This window comes from Aegilops tauschii, chromosome 1 (assembly GCF_002575655.3).
Source record: "Aegilops tauschii subsp. strangulata cultivar AL8/78 chromosome 1, Aet v6.0, whole genome shotgun sequence".
Lineage (NCBI taxonomy): Eukaryota > Viridiplantae > Streptophyta > Magnoliopsida > Poales > Poaceae > Aegilops > Aegilops tauschii.
This window is the reverse complement of record NC_053035.3, coordinates 473088874-473101979: the sequence shown is the minus strand read 5'-3', so window position 1 is coordinate 473101979 and position 13106 is coordinate 473088874. Positions and strand designations below refer to the sequence as shown.

General features: G+C 43.4%; 1 protein-coding gene and 1 pseudogene across 1 annotated transcript; both read right to left on the bottom strand.

Annotated features, from left to right (window-relative positions):
• Positions 1-2488: 2488 nt before the first annotated feature.
• Positions 2489-4016, bottom strand: LOC141020599 (flavone O-methyltransferase 1-like). Its single transcript, XM_073506449.1, has 3 exons — positions 3940-4016; positions 3311-3321; positions 2489-2799 (listed from the first exon to the last, which is right to left on the bottom strand). Exons 1-3 carry the CDS (start codon positions 4014-4016, stop codon positions 2489-2491), a joined length of 399 nt encoding a protein of 132 aa, XP_073362550.1.
• Positions 2519-13106, bottom strand: part of LOC109771561 (uncharacterized) — a 35013-nt pseudogene continuing 24425 nt past the window's right edge.

Genomic DNA, 13106 nt, shown 5'->3' with positions numbered 1-13106 from the left:
CAAGGCGGGCGGCAGTGGAGCCCCATAAGAGGTGCCAACGGCGAGGGCGTGGTGCTGCACGCGCTTCTTCACGTGCTTCATCAACAGAAATGAGTCCAATAATACATTTATTTGCTCTTGTATCCGCTAGAGGGCTACACTACTCAAAAGTAGAAAAGTATCGGCAATGCCGATATATCCATAATCCAAGGTCGCAAACTAGAGCAGCCTCGCATCCATGAAACGAGTAAAGCACACCAATGGGCATGAACCCAATTATGTAGTGCATGTTATATGACCCACATGTCCAGCATTTCTAGGCAAAACATACTGCCCACAAAGAAGAAACATGGTAATTCTTCATGGCCTAATCAAGCTTTGCAAAAAGAACCCAAGTTTACAAGAGCAAGTGAAGTTCAAACTCAACACTCGGTTGCACACGCACCGAGGGAACAGGCGTCAGTCGCGCTGATCCGGTCACAAGCGCTACCAGGCCCAGCTCACAGGACCACGCATCCTTGCATCACGCGCCGCCACCTCGCCGGAGCCCCACCGCTAGCCTCCATCTCCTTTGCCGGCGCCATCCCCCATCTCTCCTCCATGCGGCACAGATGGTGGCACAATTTGAAGAGACGGCGTATAGGAGGCGCGTTCCGAGCTCTCCGCCGCATAACCAGACCACCACCGGTGCGCTTCCTCTGGACGCATTGGCCATGATCCCTCGATCTCCTCTATTGATTCCCCAACGCTGCCAATGCTCTTTGCTTGAGCTGTTCTCTGTGACTAATTCCGGAATGGAATTTTGGTTGCAGGCGACCACCTCCGCTGCTGCCTCTGCTGGTACTCCTGTGAAATTACTTTCAATTCAGCAAGAAACAGTAGTGTGGATCAGCGAGAAAGACAGAAACAGTGGTGTGGATCAGTGAGAAAGGCAGAAAAAATAGTGCGGATCAGCAGTGGAAGGCAAAACAGAGAAAGCAATAGTGTGGATCAGTGAGATCATTCATTTTTCAGAATATCCTAGCTCTCTTCATGATATGCCAATATGATCTGAATTCTGAAATGGCATGTTGTTATATGCCAATAGGAGCACCGTCAAAATTCAGTGATCTTCACATTCACTAGGAGTACTTAATTTAAATGACAGGAGTAATTGAAAAAAAATACTGAACTTTGGAGTACCATGCATATGGTTAAAGGACCAGTGCACAACTTAATTTAATTATTACTCCTCCTACTACAGATGCTATATATACCAGCAGTTAAAATAGGTTCAGAGCAGACTTCACATGGAGTGGCAGAGAAGTGGCTGGAAACAGCTCTTTGTTTAACTTATTTGGCCTTCCTAAATGAGTGAATAAAAGTAAACCCAATCAAGAATTTGAGATCAGGATGCCATGATCCCTTGCAGTGGCAACTATAGATCTATCTGATTGATTTGCAACTAAATTCTAACCCCTCTGAATTATGAGCCTGAATGCACAGCAAAAAGTACAGCAGGAAGTAGCATCCATATGTTTAAAAAGCAATTCTGCTCTATTTCTGTGTGTATCCATATCCTCAAATCAGCTCTACTCCCGTCTCTAGATAAATAACAAAGGAGTAATTTGTGAGTACTGTTATTTCACAATACACTGCAAATTTTCAGCACCATATCGGAAAAATTATGTCAAACGATTATGGCAGGAATTGTGACAGTAAAACATGCAAACATGCCTAAAGGTTCAGTGTTTCACTACTGAACTGGGATTAAAGGTTCAGTTTTTTTTCCAGTGTATTGACATTCTCATTGCGGTTTCAGAAGAATAAAGGTTCAGTGTTCATGGCCTAAAGGTTCAGTAGATTGAAGTAGGTTCAGTGTTCAGCAAACAAATAAAGGTTCAGTGGTTCACTACAATTGTCATTTTGCAGTTAAAAAAAAACTCATGAAGTGGGCAATAGTTGAAACCCCCAGGCAACAATTCAAACAGAACATCAAACATTTTTTGCCCAAGAGGTTCATATCAAGCATAGGAGTACTTCAGTACAGTTGTGTTATAAATTCAGGTGTCAATTCAGTTAAGTGTTGTATAAATTCAGTTAAGTGTTACAAATTCAGTTAGTAGCATCAATTCAGTTAAGTGTTGTATAAATTCAGTTAATCGACTCTGCTTGTCACATCTTTTTCAGCAGGGAGATGATGCTACTGTCTGAACAGAGGCCACTGAACTTTGCCTAAAAGAGTTCCTGATTTAAAAGTCCTCTGGTTAATCGACTGCGAACCCAAAATTCGTACTCTGGTGGTTGAGACGCTGAATCTCACGGGAGAGGAAAGTCACCATGCCCCATTCTGTCCGGTTCTGCTTCTGAAAGCTAGTTGCTGTTTTTTTATGCATAATCTCTCAGTGTTTACCGACCACGCACACACATCGAATTGTCCAAAGACATTTCCAGCTGAACTCTTGGAGGTTCTCTGCCTTTCACATCTTTTGCAACAGCGACAAAGTAAGAAGAAAGAGGGGATGATGATCTAGCTCACCAGCTCTCCATGAGGACTTGGTCCTGGTTCATGACTCATGAGCGCCAGCGCTGACATGGAGAAGCCGTCCTCGTTGGGGGTGAGGAACTTGTACACGGGCGCAGCGTCGTACCGCCGGGAGAGGCGGCCGTCCTTGCCCTCCTCCACCGTGCACGACACCACGTCGTACGAGGCCAGCAGCCGGAGCATGCAGTCCACCATGTCCGCCGCTTCCAGATTCGCCGTGGACGGGAGCATGGCGGCTACCTCGGCAGGGGTCAACAACTTGCAGCCGGCAGCCATCAGGGTCTCATCAGGGTGTGCTACATGTCATTAAAATAAGAACAAATCAATAGAGCTATAACACCAAACTGATTATATGAACCATCCATGATACTATGACAGAGGTTTTTAAAAGCAAGCCAATAGCATGATGTCACCATGATGTAAGTTTTAAAAAGGCAAACCAAACTGATTACATGCTTCGTGATGTAAGTTTTCAGTTCTTTCCATTCCTCACCACGATTTGCGAAATAATACTTAATTGTGATGCATGAATCTGTGATATGGTCAAGCAGGTGGGGAAATCCAACTTCTACCAGCGGCAGGAGCAGTATCGCAAGCACGCTCGACGCCGGCAGCTCTGTCTGATACCAAATCCATGCTCCCAAGAATATAGATTATAGAAATCGTAGGCCTCGCCAGGTGAGTCAAATGTCAAACCCTATGCAGGTTCAACAACATGATCTCCTCGCTTTTCTGGATAACCCCTGATTGTTTTCTCAAGAGCTCCAATTCTATTAGGGCATGGTGTTCTATCAAGCGGTTGCTTACCTATCCGTACCCTGCAAGCCAGGAAATGACATTTCATTTATTGGCATTGGCAGGCACACAGGTAACATGCCAACAACAAAATGATTTTCACCACTTTAACTAAAATACGAGTAACACAGGTAACATGCCAACAACAAAAAGATTTTCACCATCTTAACCAAAATACAAGTAAGGACCACACATGCTTCAGCTCAGTACCACAGGACCTAATAAATTCAGGCATCCACATGGCATTATTAAAATTCTGTATGTCACAATTATTTAGCAGTACAGAACTCCCAACCAGAGGTAAATTATGCCTCATGGTGTGCTGCAGTACAGTACCCCAGGTCCTAACCAATTCAGTCATCTGCATGGCATCATCTAATTTCAGCATGTCACACTTATTTAGTTAATCTATGACAGTGAACTACTAATAAGAACCATTCATGGTATTGAGCCAGGACCATACAACAGACCAGCATCCTATTTATAATCACAGGATTATGAAGAAACCGTGAGCAAGCCAATAGCATGATCTCCAATTATACTAGTTATGATGGTCTAAACAAATTTCAGCAAAAATGATATGTCCAGCTGGTTTACGCCCATTTGCACCACTGGGAGGCATGTGCTTTACGGGTCATTACCTTTTAGTCCAGCCTGGAGCTTGAGGGTCGACCTTGCCTGTTGTCTGAACCGAAACTGCAAGCATCACTATCTTCATGGTCTTGAATCACTGCGCCCTGCTCGTCGGTTGCCCTCTTGAATCCTAGTCACAGTACTCCCAGTTCCTCATTGTCTGCTCGATCACCGAGATCCAGGGCCGCCGCCAACATTACTCTTGGCTGTGATGGCTGCCCCGACGAGGCTGAATCCAACCCAATCCTGGACCGCAAGCTGTCAGCAGTAAAATTTGAGCAGATCCTTGCAGGTAGCAGGCCTTTGCCCAACCTAGGCGCTTCATCTTGCAAATTCCAGCATTCATCAAAGCTTGGTCTCCTTCACCCATCTTAAGCCAGCAAAGGCTCCTAGTTGAGTACAGTGTTGCATCATCTAGGCAGCGGTCTGCTGCCTACATTAACAAACAAACAAAAAGTCACCACATTGGCTTATTAACTGCTATGACCCACATATACTACTGCACTGTTCTCAGGTACGTACACAAGAAAATTGCCAGGGCAGCTTACCACTAGACTAGAGTTAAGGTGGTAAACTGGGCACTGATTACCTGAGAAATCAAATAATTGATACACGTTAGGATGCTGAAATTAAGACCCATTCATCCAAACAAGAGCTTAATTTGCTCCTCTGTCCTCTCTATCCAACAATTAGTATAATAAGATAAACTATTGACAATTTTCTATAACAGATATACTATTTGATGGCTTTATGCCAGAGTTACAATTGAAATTTTGAAGCAAATCTACAGTGATGTCCTACTGGGTTTTCTGTTACTAATGCAGAAAACCTTAGTACCGTTGGTACTTAGTCACAGCAGAAATTGCTTTCTGTAATAGCCATGCAGGGGATTTGCATCAATAGACTTTCTAAACATAAATGCAATCCCTATAGAAAGAAAATTAAAACAGCAAAAGAAAAAATAAAGGACGCACATACACTTTGATGTTACTAAATTCTTACTAGAGATTCAAAATAATAGAAAGCACGTCAAATCTCAATTTAAAGCTTTGGTTATCACACAACAGCAAATTAAGTGTAGGCTAACTGGCTAAGATATGGTGCAAGTGCAATAATATACCATAGAGTAAAGTTTGACTGCAGTAGCATAATTGTTTCTCTTATTTGCCTTGCTTTCTTCTAACTTGAGATCAGCTGGATTCATGTTGTTCATGGAGTCATCCTGAAACAGCACACAAATCATTTGGCACAAGTAATGAGGGCGTGTGGTAAGGAGATAAGGCTTACATACTTACATGAGCTACATCAGAAGGGCATGAGAAAAAATTTAAAAGACAAAATATTTATGATCTGAACATTCTGTTGATCCAGTTCACTCATTTATATGACTGCACAATAAACTACTTATTTCACATACCACAGTAAACTTCACATCACATCCTCAGACAAGGATTGAGTACCTATTATTAAGTTAAGGGCATGCTGAAGAACCTATAGAAAGCAACTTATATTGGCAGTGATGTCTCAAGTTATACCTCCACCGATGGCTTTGATTTCACCAAACGAATTATCCATCAACACTCCAGTCCTGCGCATATGGAGTATGTGAAGTTACTCGAAGAAGGATCTCAACATCTTTCCGTCTATTGTTATATCCAGCAATTTCTATTGGAAGATGGCCAAACTGTTACAGTGAGCACTTGTAGAAGTCAGTTAAGCCATTGTGGCAGCAATTGTTAAGGGGGTTACAGTGCCAACACCCTTCACCTCAGCGCCAGCCTAACACAAAAAATGTTGCAAAGACACTTCTAAATAAGCATGACATCATTTATACTCCTTCCTTTTTCATGTGATACTTATCAAGAGTTCAAAAGATGTCAATGGAATGAGATGAATGCACCATGCCTTAATCAGAAGCTTCACACATTTCAGCGAGCCAACATTGAGAGCCACAATAAGAGGTGAATAGGCAGTGTTGAATACCTTGTTACACTGAGAAGAAATATTAAGAAAATCAATACCCTTACATGATGAAAGTTCGGGAACATGTTTGATCATCTTTTTATCATTGAAATAGAGATATCTTTGTTAATATGGGCAGTTGACAAAGAGAAAGTAGTACCAGACAAAACAATCATGAATTTACTAATGTGGATCCTGTTAACCTAAGAAGGAAGGGTACATAAACGAGTGACGTACATCTGCATGGTGGTCCAACAAAATCTTCATAGCACCAACCTGCTTACAGAAAGCAGCCATGTGCAGTGGTGTCCCAGTATCACACAATGAATCAACATTGGCCCCTTCTGAGAGCAAGGCTTTTACTATTTCACAATTTCCTGAATGAGAAATACAAAGCAGGTTATTAATTCATAACAATGTGGAAATCCAATGGGTTATTTGCATAATGCATAATATCCAACAGGTTATTTGGCATTGCTGCTGCTGCTGTTATTGTGACAGTACTTTTGTTAGTGAAAGCTTGTTAATATCATTTTATCATGGGCATATGCTGGAGACAGTTACCTTAGGGATCAAAGTTTCCAAAGCAATATGTACACTTAGCTAGTTGTATTGGAATACTACCTCCGTTCTCAAAGAAATGACATGCTAGAATGTGTGCAGTGAACTTAAAAAAAACACTTCATTTATACCACCAGCCTACATCAATGACATGTAGAACCAGACCCTACCTGTCATTGACACAACCTGGTTTTGTAGATGAAAGTTGCACCAGAAGTAATGGTATGGATGAATATAGTTACTCCACCTGCAGATTTATTAGGATTTTGCACATGAAAATGACCATGGATTTGTCATGAAAAATACTTTCATGTAACAAAACTTTTACTAACAAATTATTATTATGAAACCTAATGACCAAACATGTTTGACGGAGACCATGTCAATGTCCTCTAAATGGCAAGTAAAAATGAACAGAGACAATAATTAATGAGTATAAATTCTAAAATGTGTTTAAACAATATAGGAACCCACGTGGTACCGAATTGTCCAGAAAATAGGAGTGTATAGCCTCACAGTTCTTTGCTAGATATCTTTGCTATATGTAAACATTGAAATCTGCGGAAGACAATCTAGTGCGAACTACACCTCCAATGTTAAGAGGTTCATTTTATTATGTTTTTCATGCAACATAAGATCTGGATATGTATTCATTTACCTTAGGAAGTAACTGTGAAATAACTAGGTTGCAAACATCAGGAAAATTATTGCAATGAGAACCAAATAATCAAAGAAGGTACTATACGAATGTGACATCACTCACTTATAAATGTATAACCAGCAACAGTAACTGTAAATAGTGGCTATAAACAAGTTCATATTTGCTATCTTACAGCTGATAGAGACATAAACAAGGTAACTTCTGGATTTACATAATTGAATAGATGTCAGTGAAATACCCACAACAAGTATGAATAGTGGCTTGAGAGAAATTCATATTTTACTATTTTTTTCTGACACGCAATAAATTATATCACTTATGAATTTATCTATACTGAATTTATGTCAATGCAGCTCATCTTGAGACAAGGAATACATGATTCATGATACATACATACACGCACATTGATAAATGGCGTTTTTTAGACTTAAAAGATAGCAATTAATAAACAACTCATTTGCCACAGAAATATCTCTAAATGCTCAGATGCCACTGTCATATCTATGCACATGCACAACCAATTACGACATGGACATTTTCTACCTTCTTACTTATAATGCATACATGATCCATTTCAAGTTTCATTACATCACCCCAGAACACACAAACAAAGAATTTGAAGACACAGAGGAACAAGATAAGTACACATAGGGAGAGACCTCCTGAAGCAGACAAATGGAGAGGCGTAGACCCTTTTTCATCGGGCTTATCTGGATTAGCACCGTGATCAAGAAGATACTGGAAAGTGTCCACAGTGCCAGCAATAATGGCATGAGCCAGAGGTGTATCGCCTATCAGGAACATCAAAGAGAAGAAACTGAATAAGAGACTCGTCGACGAAACAACAAAAAATTACCCAAGAAATAGAAGAAAATCATGTAAAGGTTTTGCGATATAAACATGCATCTGTTTCCAGAATACACATACAAACTTTTTACATACAACAGTACATTCAGAAGTCAGAACTAGGAGGACAGAAATTTTAGGTTCCCTTTAAAAGTAATCATACATGGAAATATCTTGGCGCAAGGCACTGACACTTTTCATTTTTAATGATCCACAATAGAATGAATCACCAAAAGATTAAAAAAGGTTAGGCTATAAGCGCCCAAGTCATGTGTACATAATCAAACAAGTGTCATATGATTCCAGTTCAACATGTACATATTATGCAAGTGCCGTGATGCCAAGATACTTTGTTACACAATACAAAGATCAGATACTACAAGTCGTTTAAAAGCCAGAGTGTATTCATAAACAGCATTAAACAAAAAACAATGGAGGAGTTTGGAGTTCGTTGTTGATTCATCAAAATAAAAAAGTTCCTGTCCAAACTAAAGCCAGCTATTTTGTGGGGGTACAAGTGCAGAAAAAAAAGTGAAGCTAGAATCATTTTTCCTAGAAAGCAAACTGATGCATGGAGAAAAAAACAAGTTGATAGAATTTTCAGGGGTAAAACTGTAAAAGTGGATGGAAGCTAGCATCGATACTCTTTCTACTGAAACAACTCTGTCAAAACAGTATAAGCTGCGTCTGGAATAAATGAACTTCATGAGATTAATGCAAACAAAGGAGTTAGATGTATGTTTCAAAAACAGGGCCAATTGACGAGTTATAAGCCTTAGATTTCTCAACAAAACAAGCTAAATCCAGTCCCATTTTTGGCATAAATTAGTTCAATTCCCGTCCCACTTCAAGGCAAATGCCAGGTAAAAGGGGCATATACAAGCTGACTTTACATAAAAATTTCCCTCCAATTAAGGTAATCTACAAACCATTTTCTATGATAGTAGTTTGTAGACTGGCAAAACTAGAAAAATGAAACATGGAAACGACAGAAATAGAGGCATGGTTACACATGATTGATTACGCATCGTGCAGACCGCATGAAATTCAACCCAATCTGATAGCCATCCTCATGGTAAGTGATCAGTCCCTCCCATTGCTTGGTGTCAAGGAAGCAGGCAACCAAACAGCCAATCCATCACATCTGTCAAGAGGAGCTCAACGAAACCAACCTCCAGTCGTCTACTCTAGTCTAGGGGGGAAGAAAACAAGGGTCTTGCTTTCGTAAGAGGAGGGAGGGAGACCAAGTGCCCACCTGTCTCGTCGGTGGAGCTCCTCGACCAGACCAGGTACACGCACACCGGCATCCTCCCACGGCGCGTGGCCAAGTGCAGTGCCCCGGCGCCGCGGAGCTTCACGGCCTCCGCCGCATCCCTGAGGAGTCCCTTCCCGCCGTCCAGCGCGCTCGCGGCCCCTGCGTGGTGACACGGACCCATCAAAATTGGAAAAAATCTCCCAAAATCGGCGCTCGATCGAGCACCCAGAAACCAAAATAGCGGTATGCGAGCACGTACTCTTGAAGAGCCGGAGGCTGCCCTTCGGCCGCCGCTGCAGTGCACCGGGACTTGCGGGGGGGGGGGGGGGGGGGGGGGGGGGGGGGGGGGGGGGGTCGGGTGTTAGCGCTGGGGTTCATCCGCAGTTTATCAGGGGCCGGGCGTGGGTTTGGGGGAGGAGGTCGCTTACCGGAGGCGAGAGGCGGCGCCATGGCCGCTGCCGGAGAGTGTGTCGGCGGTGGATTGGTGGGAGTTGGTAAGATTTTGGAGCGGGCTGCCTAAGGCCGGGCCGGGCCGGGCTCGCAAAAAACCCACATTCAAACTCTAAGCCCGAGCCCAGCCCGAAGCCTGATACTTTCCAAGTCCGAGCCCAGCCCAAACACAGGCACGAAACCCAACCCCCGGCCTGAATGACACTTTTCATGCCTCCCGGGCATGCCCGGCCCAAAGCCGGATACTTTTTCAAGCCCAGCCCAAACATACTCCCGAAGCCCGAAAACCCAACCCGACTGACACTTTCCATGCCTTCGCGTGCACGCCCGGCCCAAACTATATTACGTGCTTGAAAATGAGGCCTGATCTCGTCCCAAATGTCAAGCCCAACTCAGCCCAGGTTTTTTGACCGGGCTCAGATCGGGTTGTCGAGCTATATTGTCTGTCCATCAGACACCTGGAAAAAAATTGACATCTGTAAAAAAAAAAAATCGTTACGTCCTAAATGATCTGCCATATCTCCTTCCTCTAGCTGTTTTCTATTGCACTGGCTGCCCTCCTCCCATCACCATCTTGGTCGTCGCCCCACCCATCCCTGTTGAAAGGATCGAAATGTACCTAGAGGGGGGTTAATAGGTACAATTACAAATTTTAATTATTACTTAGCAATTTTAGGCAATAGTGCAGAATATGAAAGTGAGCCTAACAATTGCAAGTGTGATGCTAAGAGCTAAGCAAGATAAACAAGTAACACAAGTATGTAAGTAAGCAAGCACAATATGATATAAGTAAGTGCTAAGAGACAAGTAACCACAAGTAGAGAGTTAGGGTTAGGAATAACCGCAACTCTGGGAGACGATGATGTATGCCGATGTTCACTTTCTTGGAGGGAAGCTACGTCACCGTTAGAGAGGTGGATGTTACCACGAAGGCACACCAATGCCACGAAGGCTCACCCTATTCTCCCTTTGAGACAACACCACGGAGGCGTTTCTCAACCACTAGTGGTAGACCTTGGTGTGGTCTCCAAACCCTCACAAACGTTTCCGGGGGTAATCACAATGGTCGATTCCTCTCCGAAAGACTCCTACCGCCTAGGAGTCTCCAACCTCCAAGAGTAATAAGAACGTTGGGAAATGCTCAAGAACTTGCTCAAATCACGAATTCCTTTGGTGAGAAGAAGGGGAAGGAGTGGATCTATCACTTGATTGGAGAACTTCTCTCAAATGTTCCCAAATCCTTTGGGGACCTAGAATTTGGTGGAGGGAATCAAGAGAGGGAGTGAGATGTGTTCTTAGAAAGCTCAAAGTGAATGGTCAACGATCTCCCGTGAGGGAGAAGGGCTATATATAGTGTGAGTGCAAAACAGACCGTTGAGCCACTTAGTGCATAGGGGCTGACGGACGTCCGGTGGGTAACGGACAACCGGTGACTCAGATTGGACCAGACGTCCGGTCGGACTCGCTGGAACACCTACCAGGCCACAGACAAGGCATGAGACACACAGCCAACGGACGTCCGGTGTGGACGGAAATCCGCCAGTTAACGTTCTGTTGAGGCAAACCCGGATATCCGGAGAGGAGCGGGCGTCCGGTGATCGGTCATCTGGTGAGACCGATTTCCGCTAATATAGCTTCTGTGAAGAGGCATCGGACATCCGGGAAGAGCCGGATGCCCGGTCGGCTGTGAGGGGTCGGACGTCCGGTGATAGCTGAACCTATTAGCTTAGAACCATACCAGAATTTGTGCAAACGTTAGAGGAAGAACTTGAGATGGCACAGAGATGATGTGAGGATATTTTTGTGGTTTTGAGCAAGTTCTTTCACGAAATCCGACGATCCCCTCTTAATAGTGCGGGATCCCTATACTCAAGAACGAATCGAAAAAGAGCCGAAGCTTTTTGTCTTTGTCTTGTATCTCTGCTCTTGAGTGATATATATATAGTCATGATCCACACACGACCCTTGAGACATAATCCTGAGATTTACTTGATAAACATGATTAGTCCCAAAATGCATGTTGTCATCAACATCAAAATACGATTAAGGGCATGATTGCACTTTCAATCTCCCCCTTTTTGGTAGTTGATGACAACATACACGCACTTCTTAATAAATAAATAAAACTTTGAATATCGAAAGGATTTGTTGTGGAGCTCCCCCAAAACATGTGCATACATAAAATAAGCATGAGGAGAGCTCCCCCTCAATTTATACCATCACAAACAAATCTCATAAACAAGATGACATAAAAACTGAATAGGCTCCATATAGGTTCATCACTCATGGCATAGAACATAAGTCGATAACAGACATAACATGAGTTCGATACAAGCTAATATCATAGCATCACATAGATAAGTGCCTACTCCCCCTTGGCATCAAATACTCAAAAGGGGTCATAACATCATCAAAGAGCATCATCATCATCATGAGCACCGCTGCCACCAGCCTCGTCAAAGAAGTCAGCCCACTCAGGACCCGAGGGAAAACCAAAGTCAGAAGGTGGTTCGTCAGGGAGACGTTCATCGTCACTCACATCGTAAACTCCGGAGTCTCTCAGACGAGCCTTCAGAGCATTCTTGGAAGTGACCATGCGAGTGACAATGTCGTGATTTTGGGAGCAATGAAAGGTAAACACCTTCATCATGGCAGAGTGAGCCTTCCCAAGAAAGCGAGCAATGCGCCCAAAGGATGCAGAACCGGAAGGAGTAGAACGAGTAGTAGGAGGAGGAACACTAGCTGCAGTGCGACGAGCAGGAGCAGAAGAGTCCTTGGGGACCCAATCATCCGCCATGTGAGGTGGAATGACCCACCACTCATGCAAGTGAGTGCGGGCAATGGCAAATGGAGCAACACTCTCGATAAAAGCCTGAAGAAAGGGGGCATGAGGAAAGGCCTGCTTGTGTTGAAAACAAGCGAGACGGGTCTCATGCCACAGAAAGTGAGGTACATTAATCTTCCCCTTTGGAGATGCATAGAGCCGATGCATGAGATCAATGCAGTAGCTGTTGCAAGACCCCTTGTCACCCATCTTGGGATAAATGGTGCGAATGACACACTGATAGATGATGTAGAAAGGTGAGCGCCAAATGAAGACTTGGTTCAGACCCTTTTGTTTCTCCTCATTAGTCATTTCTTCTATCGGTTTGAGAAGATCCGCACAGACATCAATGCCCTTGGGCCTATGGTTGGGGTCATCCATATGGATTTTGGAACCGGTGTCAGGAAACCCAAGGGCAGCAACAAATTGAGAATAAGACGTTGTGAGCACGGTGTCGGAGGTCATCCAAGTGACAGTGTTATTTGGACCAAAGTAACCTGCGGCATAGAATTGATGAATGGCAGCTTGGTTAAAATCATGTTGAAATGCAAATGGAGCAGCAAGATTAGATGACTCAATGAGCTCAATAGCCCCCGGATATTTTGCCGGATGAGCA

Bases quoted from the DNA above. Each gene is read 5' to 3' on its own strand.
- LOC141020599 (XM_073506449.1), bottom strand. From the start codon at position 4,016: ATGAAGATAGTGATGCTTGCAGTTTCGGTTCAGACAACAGGCAAGGTC.